This window comes from Rhododendron vialii, chromosome 2a (assembly GCF_030253575.1).
Source record: "Rhododendron vialii isolate Sample 1 chromosome 2a, ASM3025357v1".
NCBI lineage: Eukaryota > Viridiplantae > Streptophyta > Magnoliopsida > Ericales > Ericaceae > Rhododendron > Rhododendron vialii.
This window is the reverse complement of record NC_080558.1, coordinates 42913049-42936003: the sequence shown is the minus strand read 5'-3', so window position 1 is coordinate 42936003 and position 22955 is coordinate 42913049. Positions and strand designations below refer to the sequence as shown.

Below are 22955 nucleotides of genomic sequence, written 5' to 3'. Positions count from 1 at the left end.
TTTTTTTTTTTTGTGCAACTGAAAGGAGTTTGATACATACCCTCTGAGCATTAGGTAGGGGAAATATATGAGAAAAAATAATAGAAAGAAAGAAACTAGATTTTTTTTTTTTTTTTGTTGTTGATCATTAAGAAAGAAACTAGTTGGGGACCAGAATTTAAAGCCTACAAAAAATAGGACGAACTTAATCCTTGAGGGCACAATTTACTCTATCGATATGCTGCCATTTTGGTCCGCTCCCATGGTAACGTGGACCCATCTAGCCATCCGTGGTAATAGCTAGTCCTTTTTTATCGGATTATTTTCCTTCACATCCAACGGTTTCAAATAATCTCAATATTCTTTATTCCACTTTTATCTCACTTTAACCAAACACAGTACAACTAATCTCAGTATTTATATACTCCCATCTAGTCTCGAGAATCCCACTTGTTCCCCTCTAATTAGATTTAGATTTACAAGGATGTTTAGCTATCGATAAATTTAACGTTTGATTCGATAAAAAAATATATATTTAACTTTTGACTCGATGTAGGGGAAGGTTTTGAGAGAAACACATCTCTCTAGCTCACATCGTGTTTAACACAGTTTGAAACTTGCCACTTTTTAGGCTCGACGCGATGAAGCTCATATCGTATTAAATAGAATTAATGGTATCAGAATTCATTTGAGATGCACTCGAAAACTTTATAATGTCATTATATTGTGATATTAACTCATAGTTTGACTCTATTCAGATTGGTTATGCCTAAGTAGAATGGACAAGGGGATCCTGTAGGGCGAGTTGCAATATAGGGCTGTAGAGCGCCAATCCGGTCATCTATTGGCAATGGACAACAAATGAATGACTAAATCGACCGCTTTACAACCCAAATACATATAGATTGGCCCCTTTTAAGAGAAAAACTTAGCTCTAATAATCCAGTAAAAGTGGACTGGACCATGTTTTAGTCATTAATTGCTTTAGTAGACTCTAAGAATTGAATCATCCAATGGGGAAAGAAATGGAAAGCCAGATAACTTTTCTAAAAAATTCATATCATTGTTTGGTTTATCAAGAAAGAGAAGGAAAATTTTAAAACACAAGTTCATTTTTCTCTTCAATTTCTTCTTAATTTTCCCTTCTAATTTTTCTCTTCAGTATTTTCACTTCTTTCTATTTCCTTTCCCGAGTTCCAAAGATGGCCTAAATCCACCGTTACAACTAAGCTTTTGTAAAGTGTTTCTGTCCTTCCTTCGAGTTTTCTTGTTTATTTGTCGATTCAGAAAAAGGGGTTTTCTCCCCCTCTCAAAAGAGAGGGTTTTTCTTTTTTCTTGTTTTTTTTTTCGGTCTTGCTATTCTATTGTTAACTCAATGGAGTGACGATAAACAAACTAGAAGATAAAAAAAATATGTATTTTATGTACTTTATACACCTTTTAATACATATTTTTTGGCACAAAATCCGTGTATTATTAATTATACTAGCCTCCACTACGATCCCCTCCATGTGGCCACAAACAAAACCCATCTTCAAATCTCCCCATTTTCTGTCCTGCTTGCATAACTGTCCCACCCATCTTCTTTCTTCTCTTTTGTTTCTTGTTTCTTTCCCCGTAGAGAGAAAACCATTTGGGTTCAAAAATGAAAAAGACCTCAATGGATTGATCAATTGAGGTCTTATCGTCCCAACCCATAAACAACTATGCAATCCTCCAGTGCCAGCACTCAAGAACCTGGTAATTTATTCTCACTTGTATCCAAATTGAGTTACTTGGCATTTGAGTCTAGGTTAAAGACTCGGAATTCAGATGGGTACTCTTCAATTTTGCCTAATTGCATATGTTTTAATGGAGTTAAGAAGAAATCCAAGGTTGTAGCTTCATTGAGTTTGAGTGGTGGAAGTGGTTGTAATAATAATATTAGGAAAGTGTTCAATGAGTTCAATAGGTTTGTTAGGTTTCACTGTGAGAAAATCCCAATTGGTTTCGCTTCCCTTCGGATTGGTTCGAATGATGATGTTAATGGATTGGGGGAAGATGGTTGTAGTGTTTTAGAGGATGAAGGACTACCCTTGAATGGTGTTGGGTTGGTTAGGAAAAAAAAGGTACTGATTTTGATGAGTGACACGGGTGGCGGTCACCGGGCTTCTGCGGAAGCTATTAAGGCCACGTTCAATGAAGAATTCGGTGATGAATACGAGGTCAGTTTTGATGGCTTGATTTCGATATTGAGTGAAATGATTAGGGGATGTGTTGTAATTCATTTGTTGATCATGTTCTATTTGTTAAGAGTGTGTGTTGCAGGTGTTCGTTACTGATTTATGGACAGATCATACTCCATGGCCATTTAACCAATTGCCCAGGAGTTATAGCTTCTTGGTGAAAACCGGGCCTCTGTGGAAAATGACTTACTATGCATCTGCTCCGCGGGTAGTGCACCAATCCAATTTTGCTGCAACATCGACGTTTATAGCTCGGTAAGACTGATTCCTTTAATTGTTCAAGCAAGATTAGCTTTTTATTTTAGTTTACTTTTGTAGATAAAGGGACTGGAGAACTCTGTTGTTAAAATCTGAAAAGAGGCCTAGTTTTGTGCAATTTAATCTGCTTGTCAGGGTTAATTGTGGATGCGAGAATGATCTTTACGTCCGAGTCAATAGGCTTACGGCCATTATTTGATTTCCTGAGCTGGAGATTGGCTTTGGTCCACGATGGACCTCACCTAGAGCAGCTGTATTGCTGGTCATAATTCTGTTTCTAGAGGCTATATGTTGCTCTACTCTTTAAGTGTATTTTAATCCAAGTGCTAGTAGTTTTGTTGGACTTTTTTCGACTTCATCAAACCTGTATTTCTGGTAAATTTTGGCGATTCAATTAATTACTGGAAGTTACTGTGGGACCTGTGGGTTGAGTAATGTTTGTTTGTGGAAGTTCATGGATCATGTTGCTAGGGGCTTTCCACATTAGAATGCATCAGAAAGAAATATTTTTAACCCAAGGAGCCGTAATTATAGAAGTCATTGGTGGCTTTTATTTGTTGGTACTGGAAACAAATGTTGGAACTTGGAAGGTTAGGAAGTTATATATGCAGTCACTTACATAATAGTAAAGCTGTTTTCATGATTGTAGGTTGTAGCCTACTCAGATTCATGTTATCAAATCCTTCAGGTGAGAAATTTGGTTTTTTACATGTAGAAACAAACATATACGTACCAGAGTAGTTTGGTGTTTCATTTAGGATCCCAATTTACTTATTTATTTTTGAATTTACAAGTTATACCTAAAAATTTGTGTGCGCCTCTACATAATTAGGTACCAATGTAACCCTCACTGTACATGAATGTGTCCATTTTTGGGTTTGGTTGCCCTAGATTTTGGGCATATTTACTTTCTTATGAAGTACTGTAACAAGATTTCAACTAATCAGGCCTGATGTGATGGTGTTGCATATCTCTAGCCTCTAGGCTCTAGCTAATTGATTTCACGCAAGACTTGAGCATAGTAGTACATTTCACGCATGGTTGTCAACTTTGTATACACCACGGGTTCTGAACTTCCGAGATAGTGTCTTGGATTTCTATTTTTGCTAACGATATATGTTAGTATTAAAAAAAAAAATTTAGGAGGGAGACTCAGTGCTCACTCTTCATGTGAGCCACTGGTAAGGGGAAAACCTTTTGTCTTACAGACTTCCTAGATTTCTTCTGATCAAATTTGATAATCCATTTGACCATGAATCTAGCATAATGAACCCGCATGCATGTGTGTGTGCGCCAAAGTGTAATCTAATCTTTTTATGTGATTTTTGTCTTCATTTTTGAGCTTCTGTATTCTTGTTTATTAGCATTGTAGGGTTTAGCCTTCATATGTTTCGCATAGGTTCAGTCCTTCGGTCTATTATGTGCAACTTGGTCACTTCTTTTCTTTTTACGGTTGTATACGCCAAGTGCCACGAATCAAATGCAACTTCTGGGAACTTATAACCGTTCATTTTATGTTAGTTTGTTGTTAGCAAATTCCAATGCCACATAAAGTAGCTATTTTGGCTATGCTAGGTGTTGTTATCTGATTCTGTTATCATGTAACTGTGCAGAGAGGTTGCCAAGGGCTTGATGAAGTACCAGCCAGACATAATTATCAGTGTACATCCTCTGATGCAACATGTTCCCCTCCGTATCTTGAGGGCAAAGGGTCTTTTAAAGAAGATTGTGTTCACCACTGTAATTACAGATTTAAGCACTTGCCATCCGACATGGTATTTTCTGCACTCGTAATGACTAGTTTCCTGGGTGCACTATTATGAGTCTAGTTTTTAATGTTCTATGTCTTTACTCATGTTTAGGTTTCATAAGCTTGTTACAAGGTGCTATTGCCCCACCGAAGAGGTAGCAAAAAGGGCTTTAAAAGCTGGACTTGAGCCTTCTCAAATCAAGGTTTTTGGCCTTCCTGTGCGACCATCCTTTGTTAAGCCTGTTCCCCCAAAGGTTGGTTATGTTTCTAGCGCCTATTTGCTAAATATGCTTTTCTGTTACTAGTGTTTCATTTGGGTTGTTGGATGTTTGGGCAAAACCATCGTATTCCCAGAGAGAGTCGTACTTTTGTGTCGGATTTGACTTCGAGAGCATCCCGCCATTCCTAATGCTAATAGAAATTCAAATGCTTCAGATATAGGAGCTACTGAAGATATAGTTTACCATCATCCCCCGTTATCAATCAGTTACTCTCTGGAGCACATTAACGTTGTTTCAAGATTTATAAGTTATCTCCTGTCCCAGACCTCTTTGTCTTTTGAAAGCTAGAGAATTTGACATTACATGGAAAATCAATTCCGACACATAAAAGGATATGGACAAGCTAAGGACATGACTTTGTTTAAGTATATTTCTTCTCCATATGCAAATCATAAGTGACTAACTTTTGTGTAATAGCTACAGGTAGACATTCATATAGTGGATTGTGAATCCCAACTAATTTTCACAATTATGTTATGTGTGTAGCTTCTATTCAGCACAACATATGCAGCAATTGTTTTCATGCCCTATAATTTTCTTTTGCATGCTTGACGTGTACTTGCAATGAGTAATATCAACAAACAACTGAACAAGGAAGTTTGGTCACTTTGAGCTATATTGCGGAGGCTGAAACGTGCTGGCTTAAGTTTCATTAGTATTGACAATTACGTTTTGTTAAGCCACGTGCATGAGGCATACGACATGTTTCAAGGAGTGTATGTGAGGTATCGGTGCCTTCTATTGCATAGAACTTCCATAGAAGTGTCCATGCTACTTTGTTTCAGAGATGACAATAAGGTAGGGACCTTCTGAATTACTGAGTCCTGGGTGAAGTTTCTTATTGATCTCCACCCTGTAAAATGGAAGCATAATCATGGGTGTAGCAATTGTAGTAATGTGCCATTCACAATTACATTGTTGTTTCATAGATCAGTAATTGTTGTCTTTTGACGTGCTATGGGGTATATGGTTTCCTTGTTTTAAATGATGTATGGTTTGGGTTGCATTGCATGCTTGTTAATGCACTTTGTTTCATTATGTCAATCTTGCATAACCAGGGGGAGTTGAGGAGAGAACTGGGAATGGATGAGGATCTTCCTGCTGTGTTGTTGATGGGCGGTGGCGAAGGGATGGGTCCCATTGAGGCTACGGCACGAGCACTTGGAAACTCATTGTATGATGAGAATGCCGAGGAGCCAGTAGGTCAGGTCCTCATAATATGTGGCCGAAACAAAAAGCTTGCCAACAAATTGGCTTCTATTGAATGGAAAATTCCTGTCCAGGTACTACAATCCTCGGGAACTTCCAACCACTACCTTGCTCATACAAGGGCCTTCAAAAAATTTACAATGCTGTTGTTAAATTGGACTGTGATTATTTTTCCCTACGACATTCTATAAACTGGTATTCTTTAGAACCACAGTGTATTGATATAAACTGGTATTCTCTCTCTCTCTCTCTCTCTCTCTCTCTCTCTCTCTCTGTGTGGATTCCCTGGACTTATGGAAGAAGATGCTTTTAAACGTAGGTGAAGGGGTTTGTCAGTAAAATGGAAGAATGCATGGGAGCATGTGATTGCATTATTACAAAGGTAAATCTCTCATTGAACTGATTACAGTAATATAAACTTTCGTTGTGATCTCTTTTTTTCCCCGTAAAATCTGATGATATCTATTGACTTGTTTACTTCCGTAGGCTGGTCCAGGGACTATCGCAGAAGCTATGATCCGAGGACTCCCCATAATTCTCAATGATTACATTGCTGGGCAGGTTAATTTTCTATTTTCAATATTGACTGTGCATCCATTCAAATTAATGACTGAATGATAAGTTAAAAGGAAAAAAAAATCCATTTCTGGTCCTGTTTATGGTGGGAAATTCCTCATCTAGATTTCTCAGTGAAATTGGTAATCTAATTTCATCATCAAGATATTGAACAAACAGAAGCTCAAAACATGGATTTCTCTCTCATAAAACCTAGTAGTGCTACATGGTCTTTTGTAGTGGATTTTTTTATAGGAAATCTTCTCATTCATAATTCACTTCTTACTTGGGTGTTTACTATCAGAGGGAAAAATTACTTGGGTTCAAATTCAATCTGACAATAGAGGGAGATGTTCTGATTCATCTTTTCCTACTCTCTTCTTGCTTTCATACCAATCTTTCATTTCTTTCTTGCACTTTCCAAGTGTCAGTCTCTCCCTCTCCCAGGAACCACGGGCACCCTTGTAGGATGTGTTGCCCGCCAATCAATGGCGGACCTGGCGGCTGTGTCCAGAGAATATGGATGAGGCAAAGAGTTCTTGTTCTTTATTTGATGTTGGAAGTCTGTACATAAGCAGTTTGGGTATCCAAATCCTTGTAGAAAAAATATGCAGGCCATGATCCTTGGGTTCATCACTGCTCCTAGTCTACAGGCTCCCTGTTATTGGAATCTTTCTCTACGTATTAGAATTTGTTTATGTGGATCTATGTAGACTTCTTACTCTCCACAACTTGCTACTTGCAATGTCAATGAGAATGTGACTTTGGTAGTTTGGTCCTTGCTTCATGGACCCTTGAGGCTCTTCAAATATTAGTGTCGGTGCAATGCCCTTAAAGTGTAAATGCTTGCCGAACACAAACAAGAAACGCGGAAGAAAATCTAATTTCATGGTAGGTCCATATTTCCATGTACCCCATGTGGCATTGCCATGTAATCTCCGTGTCATTGATTCATTTCGTGGAAGTCTGTTTGGCACTGGTCTCTAGCCCCCTCGCATACGTGAATCCAATTGCCCAAAAGGTGAGTGTGTGGGTTCTGTGTTCCCGAACTGGAATTTGTTTTGAGCACTAAGATTATTTCTATTTTTCTTTGGTGTGACTCTAGCATAGTGTTGGTTACACTAGCAGCCTTCATTGTACTCTTCCTCTTAATTTTAGAATAACGGGAATATAGTGAAAACTGGAGTGAGCTCCAATCTTGCCGATCCCTGAATAGCTGTGTGCTTCGTGCTTTCTTCTTGTTATTGATTCTATTCTCATGCTTCCTGCTATTGTCCACACCTGTTTGAGAGCTATAATTCCTGCTGAACTTCAATTTTCAATTCTCGTTACAGGAAGCTGGAAACGTGCCATACGTGGTGGAAAATGGATGCGGTAAATTCTCAAAATCGCCAAAAGAGATAGCTAATATCGTTGCTCAATGGTTCGGTCCGAAAGCAGATGAACTGAAGGCCATGTCCCAGAATGCCCTGAGGTTAGCTAGGCCGGATGCTGTGTTTAAGATAGTCCATGATCTTCATGAGTTGGTCGGACAGAAAAGTCTTGTACCCCAACCACAATTTTGTTCAACTTGAAAATCGAACGTTTTAAACCATCTTTGTGATCAATAGTTCCGAACATGACTTACCGTTCAGCAAAAGTAAACATTTTTGTTATGACCCTTGATTCATTTGCTTTGTTCTGATAGTTCAATGAGGAACTTGACACAGTTCCATATTTAATCATAGAACTGATATGAGTCGGTGTAAATGATTTTCTTAAGCCATTGTCGTGCCAATCCATGTTTAACCTCATTTATCCTTCCATATCTGGTACAGCCTATGAAAGAGAAATCAACAAACTGTCCATAACAACAAATCAACGGTCTAGAACTCTTCCCTGGAAAATCTGGACCATTCATTGGTTTTTTTGGAGGGTTTCATGGTCCGGTTATCGTGATTTCTATCTTTTATGTTATCCTTCTATTGTTTGAGGAAAGAGAATCATATATTCATAACCATAAACAAACTAGTACAAACGACGCACTGGCCCCGAAAATACAAGAATCATTTAATCCTTCTCTCATTTGGTAGAGATGTATCCATGCTGAAGTGTGCGATGCTAGGGTTATAATTTGGTGATCCTTGTGTTAAATGGTACTGATCACATCGATTTCTTATCCGCTCCATTTAGTGATTGGACCGTTCGGTTTTTTATGATCGAAACCGGGATTACAAAATGTGTATCATGTCAAGCATGCCAAATAGGTTGATTCAGGTTGATTCTACCATTAACCTATTTTTGAAGATAAATGTATTTCGGAATTGTCACAGCCCGCCTTTTATTACAAATAAACTTCAAAATACCATATATATTACGCACTTCCAGGCCCCATTCTCTCAATATACAAATTACAATACCAAAATAAAGTACCTCGCAATTCAAGTTCTTACAACCCACAATAAAATTTTACAAGTCTAACAAGCCAAAAATATACAAATATTCCATTACGCTCTTAAATAAAAGACTAGAACATATCCCATGATTCTTAAGCCTTCGGATCCATCTTGAAACCTGAAAAATTTGGGTTGCAACGACATGAGCCACAGCTCGTGCAGGAAATACGCTAAATGAAAAGATATGAATATGCAAAGCTTGATATACAAAATATGCTCTTTTTATATAAAGTATTAAAAAAGTTTATCATGCTCTCTTCTCCTTCAATATTTACAATGAAGTTATAAACTCCCAATTCAAAATCAAGCCAACACAACAAAAATAATCTATGCATTATATTAAGTGTTTCCAATTTTTCCTTCCCTTCAAAAGCTCAAAAGAATGCTATTAACTACGAACTCAAATCAAGTCCCGAATAAAGAAAATTACCCATAAAAGTCGATACGGAAAATAAAAAAACTCATAATAGAATAGCCAACCAAATCGAATATCAAATTTACTCAACACTGAGACATAATATTATATGAGTTGCTCACCGATGCAATCACCAACCAATCGTGCTAGACGTCTCCAGCACATGCACTTTACGGGCTGCTAACCCGAAGGACGAAGCAACCTACCCTGCGCAGGTTTACGGACTTTCACCGACGGCGTCACGATTGACCCAGTAGGTTTACGGACTTTCACCGACGGCGTCACGATTGACCCAGTAGGTTTACGGACTTTCACCGACGGCGTCACAATTGACCCGAGTAAGTTTACGGACTTTCACCGATGGCGTCATAATTGACCCGAGTTTCCCGGTGACCCAACTCAAAATCCCAAAACTATTGTATTTAAAAATATCTCAAATACTTGGCCTTAAAGCCCAAATCAACTAAAGCCAAAGGAAATTCCTTGAATCAATCGTCCAAATTCATCAAAGTAAACCAATACAGAATACTCGATCTAGTCTCCAAAAAGAACATTAACTATGTACAAATATTCAACAAGTATCCAAAGCCACATATCGAGAAATTATTTACACAAGCTACTTTTACTTGGTATAGGACAAAAATTCCCTACTTGCATTTCATCGAACACGTAGACTGCCTAATAATAACTACTTTTTTTTTTAAAACATATGGGGTGCAAAATTATATACAGTTCATGTCTCATGTTCAAGTATCACTTAAATTTCATAATTTTCACTTTGAATGGAAACTCCAAACATTTAAAGATCAAGAATGCCTAAAAATGTATACTCCCTATCATAATCATGAATAACCATACAAATTTCTAACCAAAATCATGCATAGCAAATACAATCAACCACGTCAAACTAGGGCAAGATTTAGACTATGAGTATTCTACCAAAATCTCAAAATAAGGGTACATCAACACATATACACATCCATATGTAAACATTTAGCATAAATCCTACCTCGAAGACGAAAACCCCCAAAATGTTGAAATCCCGAAATTTGACCGATTGAGATTTTGTTCGGATAGATGCGTAGCCCTTTGTCCGTAGACCACGTTTTCTTCTTGCCTTGTTGCGAGATTCACGAGCCTTGACCTTCGATTTTGCATTTGAACCATAAGGGTTTGTGTTGTTGATGAGAGAGAAAAAGAAACATGAAGCAAACGCAGGGAAAAAGAAAGAAAATGGGTGCCGCTATTCGCAGCCCTTTATTTTCTCCCATAGCCCGTTAAAAATTTTCAATTATACTCGACAGTTAGTTACCGAAATTGAGATATATTTTCAGCATCCAATTACCAAAATATAATATTTTATTTTTTTCAACAGCTATTTACCGAAAATGTATGTTCGGCAGTTGTTTACCGAAAGTTAAACATATTTTCGACATGTAGTTACTGAAATATAATTTTGTTTTCAACAGTTATTTACCGAAATATTATTTATGATTTTCAACAACCATTTACCGAAATGTAGTAGGCTAGCAACGTCCAAGAAAAGGGGGGTCGGCACCCTCTCTGATCCAATTTAGAGTTTTATGTATAAAAATTACACTATGCACCCTTTACTTACTTAGGCACTCTCTAAAGTCCCACTATTTAATAAGTAGTCAGAACATGACCCCAAAGTACTAAATAAAATAATTAGCAACTAATCTAAAAGATTCTCAAAGTGGGTCCCTCAACACTCTCGCCCTAAGGCTCACAAACTCAGGCCGCACGACGAAACATACGCATACATAAAGAAATCCATTACTCATAAAATTATTTAATTATAATTCCACACACCAACATCAATAAAATAAATTTAAAATTACACACAGGTCTCTTCAGGAATCATATTTATCGATATTCAGATTATATGGTTTGCATTTAACTACTTTAAAATAGAACCGTTTAGATCGTCAAGCATAGATCTTAGAAGGGCCCACAAACGTTGAAATTGGATGGTCCTGGAGATGAGCCAAGCTCTTAAGACTGTTCATACAAATAAAGTCTAACATGCCCTTAAGTAAAACACATTGAAACCCTCATAGAACCGAATCCCGCAATGCATTAGCCTGAAAATACCGAATCGTGATTCGTAATATGACGATTCCCAATGTGACGCATGGTGGACTTATTTTTTGTATTGATTAAGTTGTAACGTTTTATTGGTTAAATTGTGGACTCTTATAATTGATTTAATGTTTCGGATTTGTATTTTTTGATACATAGTGTAAAGAGTAGTGCTACTGGTACAGCAGCTGCGTACAGATCCCTTTTGCGCCCGCCTCGGGTCCCACAAAGATGATCGGAGCCTCCTAAATTTTGAAGCAAAATTGGATGATTCGTAAACACCCTTCCCGATATCGGATTGAGGTGATTTTTTTAGGGACCTTAAACGACGTATTTTGAACAAAATAAGCGGCTCCGATCATCTTTGTGAGATCCGAGGCGGGCGCAAATGAAATCTGTACGCAACTGCTGTACCAGTAGCATTTTTGTAGTGTAAATGGCCTCCCCTGTCCTGTCTATTGGAAAAAAACAAATAGAGCCTTGAAAAATGAACTCTATTTTGCGCAAAACATGAAAAATCAAGAGGGAAAGTTCCAAGACAAAACCGCCATTCTTGCCACGTCATCGCAACATTGAATCAAGTTAATCAACCGTCCGTTATGCCTTACTGTTGGCACCTGTCACTCTCTCTCTCTCTCTCTCTCTGTCTCTCTCTCGTGTAAAAGCTAGCTACTTACCACCATTACTGTAGTAGAAAGAGTAATTTCTTTGATCGAAATCAAAACCCTGCCTGAAGGCTTTCTTTCTTTGAATCTTTATAAAGAGAATCTTTAAGTTTCATACAAATTTTGGAAATACATTCGTGTAGGTATACGTAAAAGTCTATTAACATTACTTGGGGGATATCGATTTTGGAGGTGTTTTTCGTGATGGGTTGGAGGTACAAGGCTGGGTTGGCTTTGATTGGGACTGTTGTTTTCATATGGGTCGCCTCTGCTGAGGTTACTCAGGTTTGATATTTCAATCCCCCCCTCTCTCTCTCTCTCTCTCTCTCTCTCTCTCTCTCTCTCTGTGTGTGTGTGTGGGTGGGTGCGATGAATATATGTGGTTTTACACTATTTATTGTGCTGTGTTGCATGGTTTTCTGCAAACAAAAGTTTATTTTTGGGATGTATTTTCCATGTGATTGAATCATATATATCTGTTGAGAAATTCGGAAAATCCAACAAACACACAATACAATGCGCAAAGAATAATCAAGAACAGAAAACAAGAACGCGAAGAATAATCAAGACCAGAAAAAAACCATGTTCTAAAAGTTGCCAGGCATTAGTCAGGTGGAAGAGGAGTGCCTAGAGGCCGACTAGTTGGTGCCTAGGCCGATTGTTATCTAGGCGTTGGTCCCGGCCTAGAACAGCCAGCCGCCGAGACCCATGTTTAGAACAGAGGGAAAAACAAAGAACACGAGACAGAGATAGTTTTGCATGGCTCCCCAAGGGGTGTAACTGAGTATAAGGCTCAAACCAGTTCCACTAGTAATTCGGTCGAACCCTGAACCGTCAGCCACACAAGGCTTCACAAGCCCATTAATATTGAGTTGGATAAAAATTAGGATTGCAAATTGAACCCGGTTTTGGACATGGCTGGTATCTTGCATCTCTGTATTGTCTTTTGGGATTTCTCAAACCCACATGGCAATAGATTTGCTCCAAGCCCGCGCCAGTTGGAGCAGTTCTCTGATTTTATTATATTGATTTTTGTAGGTTTTGAGTTGGGTTTGGAGGGGAATAATTAGTTTTTTGGAATTTCAGTTGTGTTTGTATTAGATTACTCCCTCCCATCCGAACCACTCTCCATTCCTTACCACCCGTTTATCTACCCCTCCATGTAACTGCAAATCAAACATCATACTACTATTTCTTAAGGAAAGCACTTCCAATGGGATCCATTGGAAATTACATTCTAAAGTGAAAGATTGACCAAATATTTTCTCTTTGTAAAACAAAAAAATGGTAAAAAGAATGACAATTTAAAAGGTAAAATGGGGATTGACTAGAGGCGGCAAAATCGTTTTATCTCTGGTTCAGAGATGGGAGGCCAAATTCATTCCCCATCTCTTCTCTCTTGCATCAGTGACGGACCGAGGGGCGGATGAGCCTGGGCGACCGCCTTACCTAAGTTTCAGAATTTCTTTAGAATTATAGTAGTATTTTCCCAAAAACATCAAAATGATATAGGAGTATTAGGTAGCCCACCCAACGCTTGTCTGAAGAAATTAACACCTGCCCATCCAAGTTTTGTTTTGGGAAAAATTCAATAACCGTCCTCCAATGATTGCATGTATCAATAATCAAATTAGTGCTAGGTTCAATACTAGTAAACTTCGGCATGGTTATGGATGTACAAGCTTCTACTAATGTACAACCATATTTTCATACTGTTTGTGTAATGTTTTGGTAGAAATTGATATCACATTTCATTGATGGAAAAAAGAAGTTAATGTTGCCCACCCAACGTTGAAATCCTGTGTTTCCCATGTGGGACGATATTTGCACTTTTCTGCACGAAGGATTGATTGTACACGTTAATTTGATTGCAATCTAATCTTGTTGCCATTTTATTACTTGAAATCAGTTGCCTTACTGTTTTTCTCTTTTGATAAGTGAGATGCCACCCTGTAAACACGGTAAAGTTGAGGAGGTTACCTTTCTCTCTTGGCATTATCTATATATGTTCCACGATGGGCCTTCATAGAGTGGATGACTTTGTTGGGAAGACAGGCTCGTCAGTAGGGGTATGGTTGTGGACAGAATTTGTATGTTATGCCATCTCAAGAATGAGTCACATGAACAGTTCTCTATGAGTGTGAGTACTCCCAGGTTGGTTGGAAGTCGTTGTTAGAGAAGAATAACATTGCAAGGCCTTGTTTTGTTTTGTCCAGAGAAACAGAGTGAGTGTGGAGGGAAAGAAAGAGAAGGCAATTTCAGGACTTGAGTATGCCTGCACTTGCTTTGGGGATAATGTCAGGGCTTGTTTGTGCTCCTGGAGAAAGCTGAAACCAACAGATGATAGTAGGCTTTTGGCTGGAAACTGGAACCTCAGTCCAAGAGTTTTTGGTTCCATGTGCACTTGCTATTTTGCTTGTTGTGCCTGTTTTCCTAGTTAGCTTATGTTGGCCTGTTAAGCTTGTTTGGGATTTCCTTGTTGTTCTTGGTTGTTTGCTTCAATCAAATGGTTAATTTACCAACAACAAAAATCCTTGTCCATTGCTTCATTCATTCTGTTATCCTTTTCCTTCCGGTTAATTATGAACTATTTTTCGGCCTTCTTTTGACTTTGAGCTGTAAGATTATTGCCACTAGGAGGCTGATGGGGTTGCTGGCCATGGTAGTTTTTAATGAAGCCTTGTGAATCCATGCTTGGCCTCTCCATGAGAGCTTGTATACGATTTTGCAAGTGCAGATGTTATGGTTTGGCCAACGTTCCTTTAGAGATGCACATGGTCATGTCATATTCCTCATCTTCCATTCATAGTTATTTTGTGGAAGTCGCAGTTTGGGCATGGTCCTTGGCATGTATGTACCTTCCCATAAATTGAGCGCCAAATTACAGAAACTCCTGTTTAGCCTCAATACTGATGCTGAAAGGTTTTCAGATTAAGCCATATTATTAACACACATGCTGATTCCATGTCACCTCTTTTACAGTGTAGTTTAGAGCTCCTTGTAAAGCTTTTAGTTCTTTCGTTTACATTTCCAGAGTTTGTCTATGCTAATTTATCGAACTTGAAGTTAACAGTAGAAACTTCTTGCAGAGAATCTTTGAGCAGTATAAACAGCCATTTGCACTAACGTATCTGGGGATCTCTCTTATGGTCATCTACCTACCTATAGCAATTCTCAAAGATTGGATCTGCATCTTGATGGGCAAAAAATTGCTAAAGAACATTTACAATGAAAGCCCTTTCTTGAGCTCTTCGGTTGGACTAAATATCCCCCTTAAAATCAATGACATGCATCACATGCCAGAGGAGGATTTTAACAGCTATACTGACATGGATACTAATCAAGTTGAAGAAGGGCAGCCTTTGACCAACAAAAATGGGGAAGATGAGTCCCACGTGCTTCTGGAGAGTTCTGAGCTTAGTTCATGGGAGAATGCCAAATTGAGTCTTTATCTTGCTCCTATATGGTTCGTAACAGAGGTATTTTTTGCTCAATCTTAGCGTTCTTTTCATAATCAGTCACGGTATGAAGATTTCCATAATGCAATCTAGGGTATTTGGCCACCGTATGCTCTCTAGAGTCAGGAGTGGCATCTTGTGCCACCACCAGATGGTTGTATGCTAATTCCAAATTATTCTTTACAAGTAGGGAGTGTCTGATTTATTCATTAAAAAAAGGAGCTGTCTATCAAATATGACAAGCAAGAAATATTTTGTGGAGTCTATGTTGACACAAAACCGGGTAAATGGAATGATCGGATATAATAGGGTTTCTGCAAAGCCAATTGTCATTGTTATGACAAGTGGAGCGGTAGCCTACCGACTTTCGCTGAGGGGAAAAAATTGTCATTATTGTTGAAGTTGCGTCGTGGACCCAAATTTATATTTGATTCTTTAGCTTCGATGCATGCAGTATTTATCCAACTCAGCACTTGCTAATACCAGTGTTGCAAGTACGACTGTCTTGACTTCTACATCAGGGCTCTTCACTCTTTTCTTCGGAGTAATCCTTGGTCAGGACTCTATAAAAACTGCGAAGATCATAGCTGTTTGTATTAGTATGACTGGGGTTGTGATGACTACAATCGGAAAAACTTGGGCCCCTGATGAAATGCTAAGTGCCTCAGAGTAAGTTCCAAATTTTGATTGTGGTGAAGTAATAACCTCTCCCTATGGTTAATTTCTTTTCAAGACCACTAATTACTCTATACTACCATTTAGTGCTCAAATCACTTGTTGAAGCACAACCACAAAACAGAAATATGTTTTGTGATGTGCATGTGTACCTATCTCTGAACATATGATTCTGTTTGGAGTTTAGAGCTTTTGGAAGTCTAAACTTCAGTAAAGTGTGTCAACAGAGTTTGAGTTTTTGGTTTATCCTGTGGCAAAATAGGATTACATTTCTAGTGTGCATACGCGTATTTATTGCTTCCTACTACTGTTTTTTTTGTCATCAGTTTCTCAATTGCTGGGAGTTCACTTTGTTTTTGTTTCATGCTTATATGCAGGGATCTATTCATTTGGATGTATGCCATTTCAAAACTTATTTTCTTGTCACCATTAGAAAACTCATTTGTGTATTTATCCACTTCAAACTGTGTTTTATTAAACTAAGCTAAAAGAAAAATATGATAAATCCAGGCTTTCTTAGTCCATGCGGTATTGTTCTACATGTCTCAACAAACTACCAAGATGAGCGCCAGATATCAGTTTTCAGCTAATCTATAAGTTACCAGTAGTAAGCAAGATTAAATTTGTCTTAGAATGTGGACCACTACACTAATAATGAAATGCAACCAGTGCAGGCTGCTCACTCTGGTTCGAACAATCATAAATAGTTTTGCAAAGAATGTGGAACTTTCAAGTGGAGATGCATTATTATGAATTCATCTGAATTTGGCTTCAGCTTTTTCTTCTGTACATGCATTGGGGAAATTTTTCTGTACAATGCACAAATCTTCATTTTATTAGTGTAGCATTCCTGATTAATCACGCTCGATGTTACATGGACTCGGGTATGGATGTCGTGTGTGGGTACGGCAGTGCACGTCTAGGTAACAGATTCATCTAATTGTCATTTCAAGAACATGGGGACACACCAAAATATCTAAAATCCGTAATATATGGTTTCTATTTTCTAGCGTAAATGGTGCTTCCTAGTTGTCTTAGACTTTTTCATGCATATTTTAGGAGTTCTATGCACAACTCTTGAGAAATTCGATTGAGAAAATATGCATGCTATGTTATTGTCCAACTACTAAGTTCAACACAGATCACATACCTGAATTGGGGGTCAGGTGTCCAACACGGATTTTCTATACATTTTGAATGACCCATGTAACATAGATCATGCAAACGAATGGTACTGCCAAATTCCTGTTTGTTTGCCTGAAAACTTCATACTTCATTACTAACGGATTCAGTATTTTCCCCATATTTTTTAGAAAAACGAAAGAGAATCTAGGAGATGAAGTTCTTTGTAAGTCACCAAGTGGTGTATCATATCACTCATCTTCCATGTTTCTGATCAGGAATTGTAATGGATTGCAAGGGCAATAGTGGAGTTAGGTCACTGTAGATCCCATAGTCTACATTTGTTGAAAATTAGATCGGTGGTGAATAATTACCTTCATGCGCCTCAATAGGCTCACTCCTTCTCAGAGTAATGACCACTTTGAAAGGATTACTGTGACACAGGTTGCACAGTCAAAGGTGTTTGTTTTTTGTTTTGGAAATGGCAAAGTGGTTTTAATTTTATACTTGGTCCTTTGACAGCAACTTCAGTTTTGATCGGTTTGGTGGTTTGAATACTGTTGCATTAATGCTGTAAAAACGAAATGGGTATTTGTGTTTCCTTGAAAACCATGAGGATTTTATTTGGATGTGTTTACTTTTCATGGTATGATTTTAACACTCTCATTTTTATTATGACAAGGAGCACAAAGCATTCCATCATCGGAGACATCTGTGGACTTCTCTCCGCAATGTCATATGGTTTATTTACAGGTTGGGCATCCTTATCGAACTTATGCAATGATCAATATCATGTTAATTTGCAACTTTAATTGCAAAGTCTCTACAGTCTACATTGATTTATAACCTATCGGGCCACCACTAAGTGCAGTGCTGCTGAAGAAGTTCTCTGGATCGGGTGGAGACAAGGTTGATGTGGAGAAGTTCTTTGGATACGTTGGGCTGTTTACTCTTCTTGGCTTCTGGTGGCTTGGTAAGATACCAAAAATCTCCATTTTTCCTCTGTCCAAGGAAAATTGTATGGCTTAGAGGAATTCTGCTTGAGATGTTAGAGTTGGTGTAGACTACAACTAAGACAGTATATCGGAGCAGCATACAATGGGTGGCTTTAATTTTTTTTACACCCATATGAATATATGATGTAAGAAGGATTTTTTCTCATTTGAAATCTACGAGGGTTACTTATTTTTTCTCGCTTCATTTAATTTCCATCTCAAGTCTAAACACCTTTGCTTTAGCCACACCTTCATGTCTAAATCATCACTAAACTAAGCCACTATTCTGGTTCAGAGTGCATGATTGACCTTGTAGAATCTTTTGTCAATCATATACTTTTTCAATTTAGTTGCATGCATCAATGATACACCAAATTTCCTCCATTTAACCTACATTGCTTTAGGTCTAGGGTTATTATCTTCATCAACCGGCCGGGTCACCCCTGGGGTGTGAGTTGAGTCTAGATGACAAAATTAAGTGCTTTCACTATAATCTAGCCCATTGTTATACTTCTACTCCATATTTCACTAAAGTTTTAGGGCATACATGGACATATTTAGTCCTCGTTTTCCTACGATGATATATGTCTTGGGTTTATCCCAATCGTTTTTCTGGGACTTCAGTTTTATTGGAGGCTTCAAGTTAGAAGTCATCACGAAAACTTCTTACACAAAATCTTAAGAGCACAAGAAGAGACTACGTTATTAGTTTATCTGTCTCTGGGAAAACTTGATCTTCCAGTATTTGGGAGGCCTGATATGGAACTTTTTGCTTCCATAATCTTTCGTGGATTTTATAGCTACATGTCTCTTTGGTTTGCTTGGTTGGTGGAGATCACCACATTTGCTTTCTACTAGTTCGCATTTCGCTCCATTAAACTTCCATCGTAAGGTTATAAATGCACCCTTCGAAAGATATCACGAAAATCTTACCAATAAATCTTAAATTAAGAAACTCACCCCCACAAACTATACTTTAATGCTTCGGAAGGCATTGCGCTAGTCCAGAGAGCCTGCTTTTTGGACGAAACTGGAACATAGGCTCTTTGTGGATTTCACTTTACATGAGGCTTGGCTTCTGCGGGGTTCCTCATCAACAGAAAAAAAACTAAGATGCTTTTTGTACTAGAATCTTATTAACCCAATTTTAGATTTCCTTCAACACGACTTGGAAATGTTGGGATCACAAGGTATCTCCAATCCACATCACATCCACCAACAAAGTGGTAACCCGTGGTCCTTTTCTTATTGTAGAATTTACTTGCTTTGTTACGCTTATCAATCAACCTTTTCTTTATTTCCTTTTTGTTCCGTCCATGGATACATGAGCTGGTTGTAGAAAACTGAAAGGTTTCAGTAGTTTTGAAGATTTTACTGTTTTACATAGTTTTTCAGCGTTCTTTCCTCTCTTTTATTGTTCCTGCAGTATGGCCACTGAATGCCGTGGGGATAGAACCTCAGTTCACGATTCCGCATTCAACATCTCTTGCTGAAGTATTGCTGTTAAATGGCTTTGTGGGGAGTGTTCTCTCGGATTACTTTTGGTGCGTAAAGCAGCCTTTCTTTTCCTTGTTGCATGCGCGTCTACTGCATTTGCATATAAACATTTTTTGTGTCTAGCCTGTTTACGTGCCCTGAAGTTAATGACCTCGTAAATCTCCAGAGGCCCCAATTTTTTTTTGTCTGGTGGTGGGAGGTGAATCTGCAAGTATTCATCCAACAACATGAAATTACTATGCAAACCTCCACCAGCCTCCACCCCTAGAAAGAGGAAATTAATCAGTAGGACAAACACAAAAACTCCATCTAGAAATAGGAATTCTTTTATTTTGAACTCATGAATTACTCCAAATGATACTTGAAAGAAAGTTTTGATAATCTATTTTAGAATCCTGAGCTAACTGATTTATATCACGTTGGAAATTTCCGAGAAGGATATGGACGATTTCATCTCTCTCTCTCTCTCTCTCTCTCTCTCTCTCTCTCTCTCTCTCTCTCTCTCTCTCTCTCTCTCTCTCTCTCTCTCACACACACACACACACAACCAGGGCGCTTTCTGTGGTTTGGACAACTCCATTAGTTGCAACTCTCGGTATGTCATTGACGATACCGCTTGCAATGGTAGCAGACATGGTGGTGCACAGCCGTCACTTTTCTGCAATCTACATTCTTGGTTGCATTCAGGTAGTCTATGTCCATGGCACTCCAAAATTTTCTTACGAGCTTGTTTTAGACTGTTTTTGGATCGTGTATTTGTGGTGGGATTTACAGAACAAAAAACAAGATAACGAAGTGAGAGCCTAACTTTCGATACCATTTCCTTTCTCTTGATAAATCTCTCCCAAAGTGCACGATCCAAATAAAACTCTCAATATTTCGCTCGGGAAACCTGGCTAATTATTCCCATTGGATTCAGATGTTTGCAGGATTTGTCATAGCAAACCTTTCTGACAATCATTTCTGTAAAGAAGATGAGTCGTAGCTGTAAGTTTTCTATTTTTTGATTCAGAAAATGTAACCGATAAACTAGTGACTGCATAAATGTGGGATGGTATTGGCCTCACTTTGGTTTGTACACTTCACAGGGAGCTAGGGACCCTGTATTGTGGTGCACTACAGGGGGTAGTGCACTATAGGATCCCTGTGTCCCACATCACGGTTGTGTGGTAAATAATTTTCTCGAGGACCTATAAGATAGAGTTGTTAATGTAACTGTACCCTTTGTTAGAGAAGAATAGATGAATGTAGATTTGCTATATTTTTGTCTTTTTTTTGTTCATCAATCTGAAATCATTTACAGAAATGGTAGAAATTACAATAAGGGGAATACTATTGAAAATTTGAGAAAGACTGGCCAAAAAGAAACTGAGGAAGAAGAAGGGTTCTCACAGGTTGGTACCGCGATGCATAATAAGATTCAATGAGAGAAATTCTCAAGGTCTACGATTCGCAAAGTGGTATTCAGTTTCATTGAAATTTGCAGATAAGATTCACAGTCTAAATTCTTCTTTTTTTGGTTAGGACAGTGAATTTGAAATCAAAATATTCCAAGTTTAAATGGATTTGTACACACAAACATATTCAACAGTTTTTTTTTTTTTTTTTAAATCTAAGAAAATTTAATCTATTTGTATCCTAGAAATGGGAGGGAGGTGGGATTTGAACTCTCACCAGCTGAAATCTATTTTTTGCTCGACCAATTCGGCTGGGAGGCAACTTTTATCAACAAAAATTTGCAATGTGAAGGAATATAAGAATACAAATTATGATTACATGAGGGTTGATTTCACTTGTATCCCTTAAAACGGTTGAATTTTTTTTTTCTTTTTTCTGAGCTATTTTTTCTACGAACAAGATCATAACATTAAACGCAACAAACTAATTACACATGGCGTAAAGCAGCTCTAGCGTTATTATGAGCTGCTTTAACCACAAGTCTCGACACCTTTACAAGCTTAACATAATTAAAAGAGGAACAAAGAAAACAAAAGTCCTTGAGAGCTGACTGCACACTAGCAGCAGCCCCTTGAGGATTACACAACCCATGCACAAAAAGTCTGAATACACACTTTAAGGATCCCCTGAGCACAGGCCCACCGAAGCCCTGCTCGAATCTCTACCATAGCCGCTGAGGATGCAAAGCACAGCTCCACGTGAGCCTCCACCTCCTGCCCCTGAACACCCATGAGAACCCAAGCCGCTGCGCCACGCTCTGATCCAGCAGCCCAAGCTGCATCTGAAAGAAAAACTCGGCAACCACTTATAGAGCATCCCTCCCTTCTGATTAGACGAGAGCTTTATCGATCAATTTCTGTATCAATCGCGCGGGAGAGGGAAGTGGAAATGGGAATCCATACAAACTGCAAGGCCTCTCCTCTCTTAACCAGCCCACAAACATCATCACAGTCAAAACTAGTCTGAAACCCCTTCACTTTGTCTTCACTAGGGTTACGGAACGGATTTTTGAAAGCCCGATACCGTTACGGGGGAAAATAACGGTGTTATGCAATTCACATGCGTATTGGCCGTTACGTATTGCGTAAAGGCCGTTACACCCCATTACAAGACCGTTACGGGATCATTACACCCCGTTACAGGACTGTCACACCCCGTTACACTTGTTAGTCCTTGAAAAAAATTCACGAGTGCGGTATCCGATTCCCATTACACATTAACCGATACTTCCGATACCCGTTACTCGCAACCACGAGTTAACGCATCATCCACGTTACAGACACGCTGTTGAAGAAGAGCTTCATTACGAACACACCAAATTTAACCGCCATCTTACCATCCATTGCTCCTAACCCTCCAAACTTAAGCACACAACTCTATATATGTGCTATGGAAACATATTCAAAACACAGATACAACTACGACAGCAATTCGAACACCATCTCAAGTCTTCCTATTTTTGTAAATTTTTGAGCAAAAAATATTCCTAAATGTTTTATAGTATGTGTTTATTACTACTTACGGTATGTAGTTCGTGATTCGTTGATATATATATATATATAGTGCACTATTGTGTACATGTAACCCGATAATATATTTGTCAAGTAAACCAAAACATATTCTTAAGTTTTTTTTAGCCATTGTCTGATCCAGGGCTTTTTTATTCTAGATTTTTTAAAATCTAGTTAAATTAGTTGGAAAAAGTTCTGAGGTTGAGTTTGAACTAAATTATTATTTTTTTGTTAGCTCAAATCACTAAAAGACTATGTTTCGAACTTTTTCGTTCTAGTGAAGTTTTTTCAACTTTGCTCTGCTATATTTTCATACTTTTTGATCCTCTCGTCAATACCAACCAACGATGAATTCAAAAAAAAT

General features: G+C 38.3%; 2 protein-coding genes across 4 annotated transcripts; both read left to right on the top strand.

Annotated features, from left to right (window-relative positions):
- Positions 1 to 1464: 1464 nt before the first annotated feature.
- Positions 1465 to 7981, top strand: LOC131317884 (monogalactosyldiacylglycerol synthase, chloroplastic). The gene is made up of 8 exons (XM_058347566.1): positions 1465 to 2183; positions 2287 to 2459; positions 4076 to 4237; positions 4325 to 4466; positions 5552 to 5776; positions 6022 to 6084; positions 6189 to 6263; positions 7592 to 7981. The coding sequence occupies exons 1-8, from the start codon at positions 1686 to 1688 to the stop codon at positions 7829 to 7831; spliced, it is 1578 nt and encodes a 525-aa protein (XP_058203549.1). The 5' UTR covers positions 1465 to 1685; the 3' UTR covers positions 7832 to 7981.
- Positions 7982 to 11834: 3853 nt separating this feature from the next.
- LOC131317885 (thiamine-repressible mitochondrial transport protein THI74-like) lies at positions 11835 to 20880 on the top strand. Of its 3 annotated transcripts, none has more exons than XM_058347568.1 (8): positions 11835 to 12160; positions 14965 to 15354; positions 15788 to 16002; positions 17813 to 17883; positions 18002 to 18103; positions 19552 to 19669; positions 20174 to 20309; positions 20542 to 20880. In XM_058347568.1, the coding sequence occupies exons 1-8, from the start codon at positions 12080 to 12082 to the stop codon at positions 20605 to 20607; spliced, it is 1179 nt and encodes a 392-aa protein (XP_058203551.1). In that variant the 5' UTR covers positions 11835 to 12079; the 3' UTR covers positions 20608 to 20880. The 3 variants fall into 3 exon arrangements, with proteins under 3 accessions (XP_058203551.1, XP_058203550.1, XP_058203552.1); XM_058347567.1 differs by having other exon boundaries at positions 11897 to 12160; positions 15773 to 16002; XM_058347569.1 differs by lacking the exon at positions 15788 to 16002 and having other exon boundaries at positions 11897 to 12160; positions 17997 to 18103.
- The last annotated feature ends 2075 nt before the right edge of the window (positions 20881 to 22955 follow it).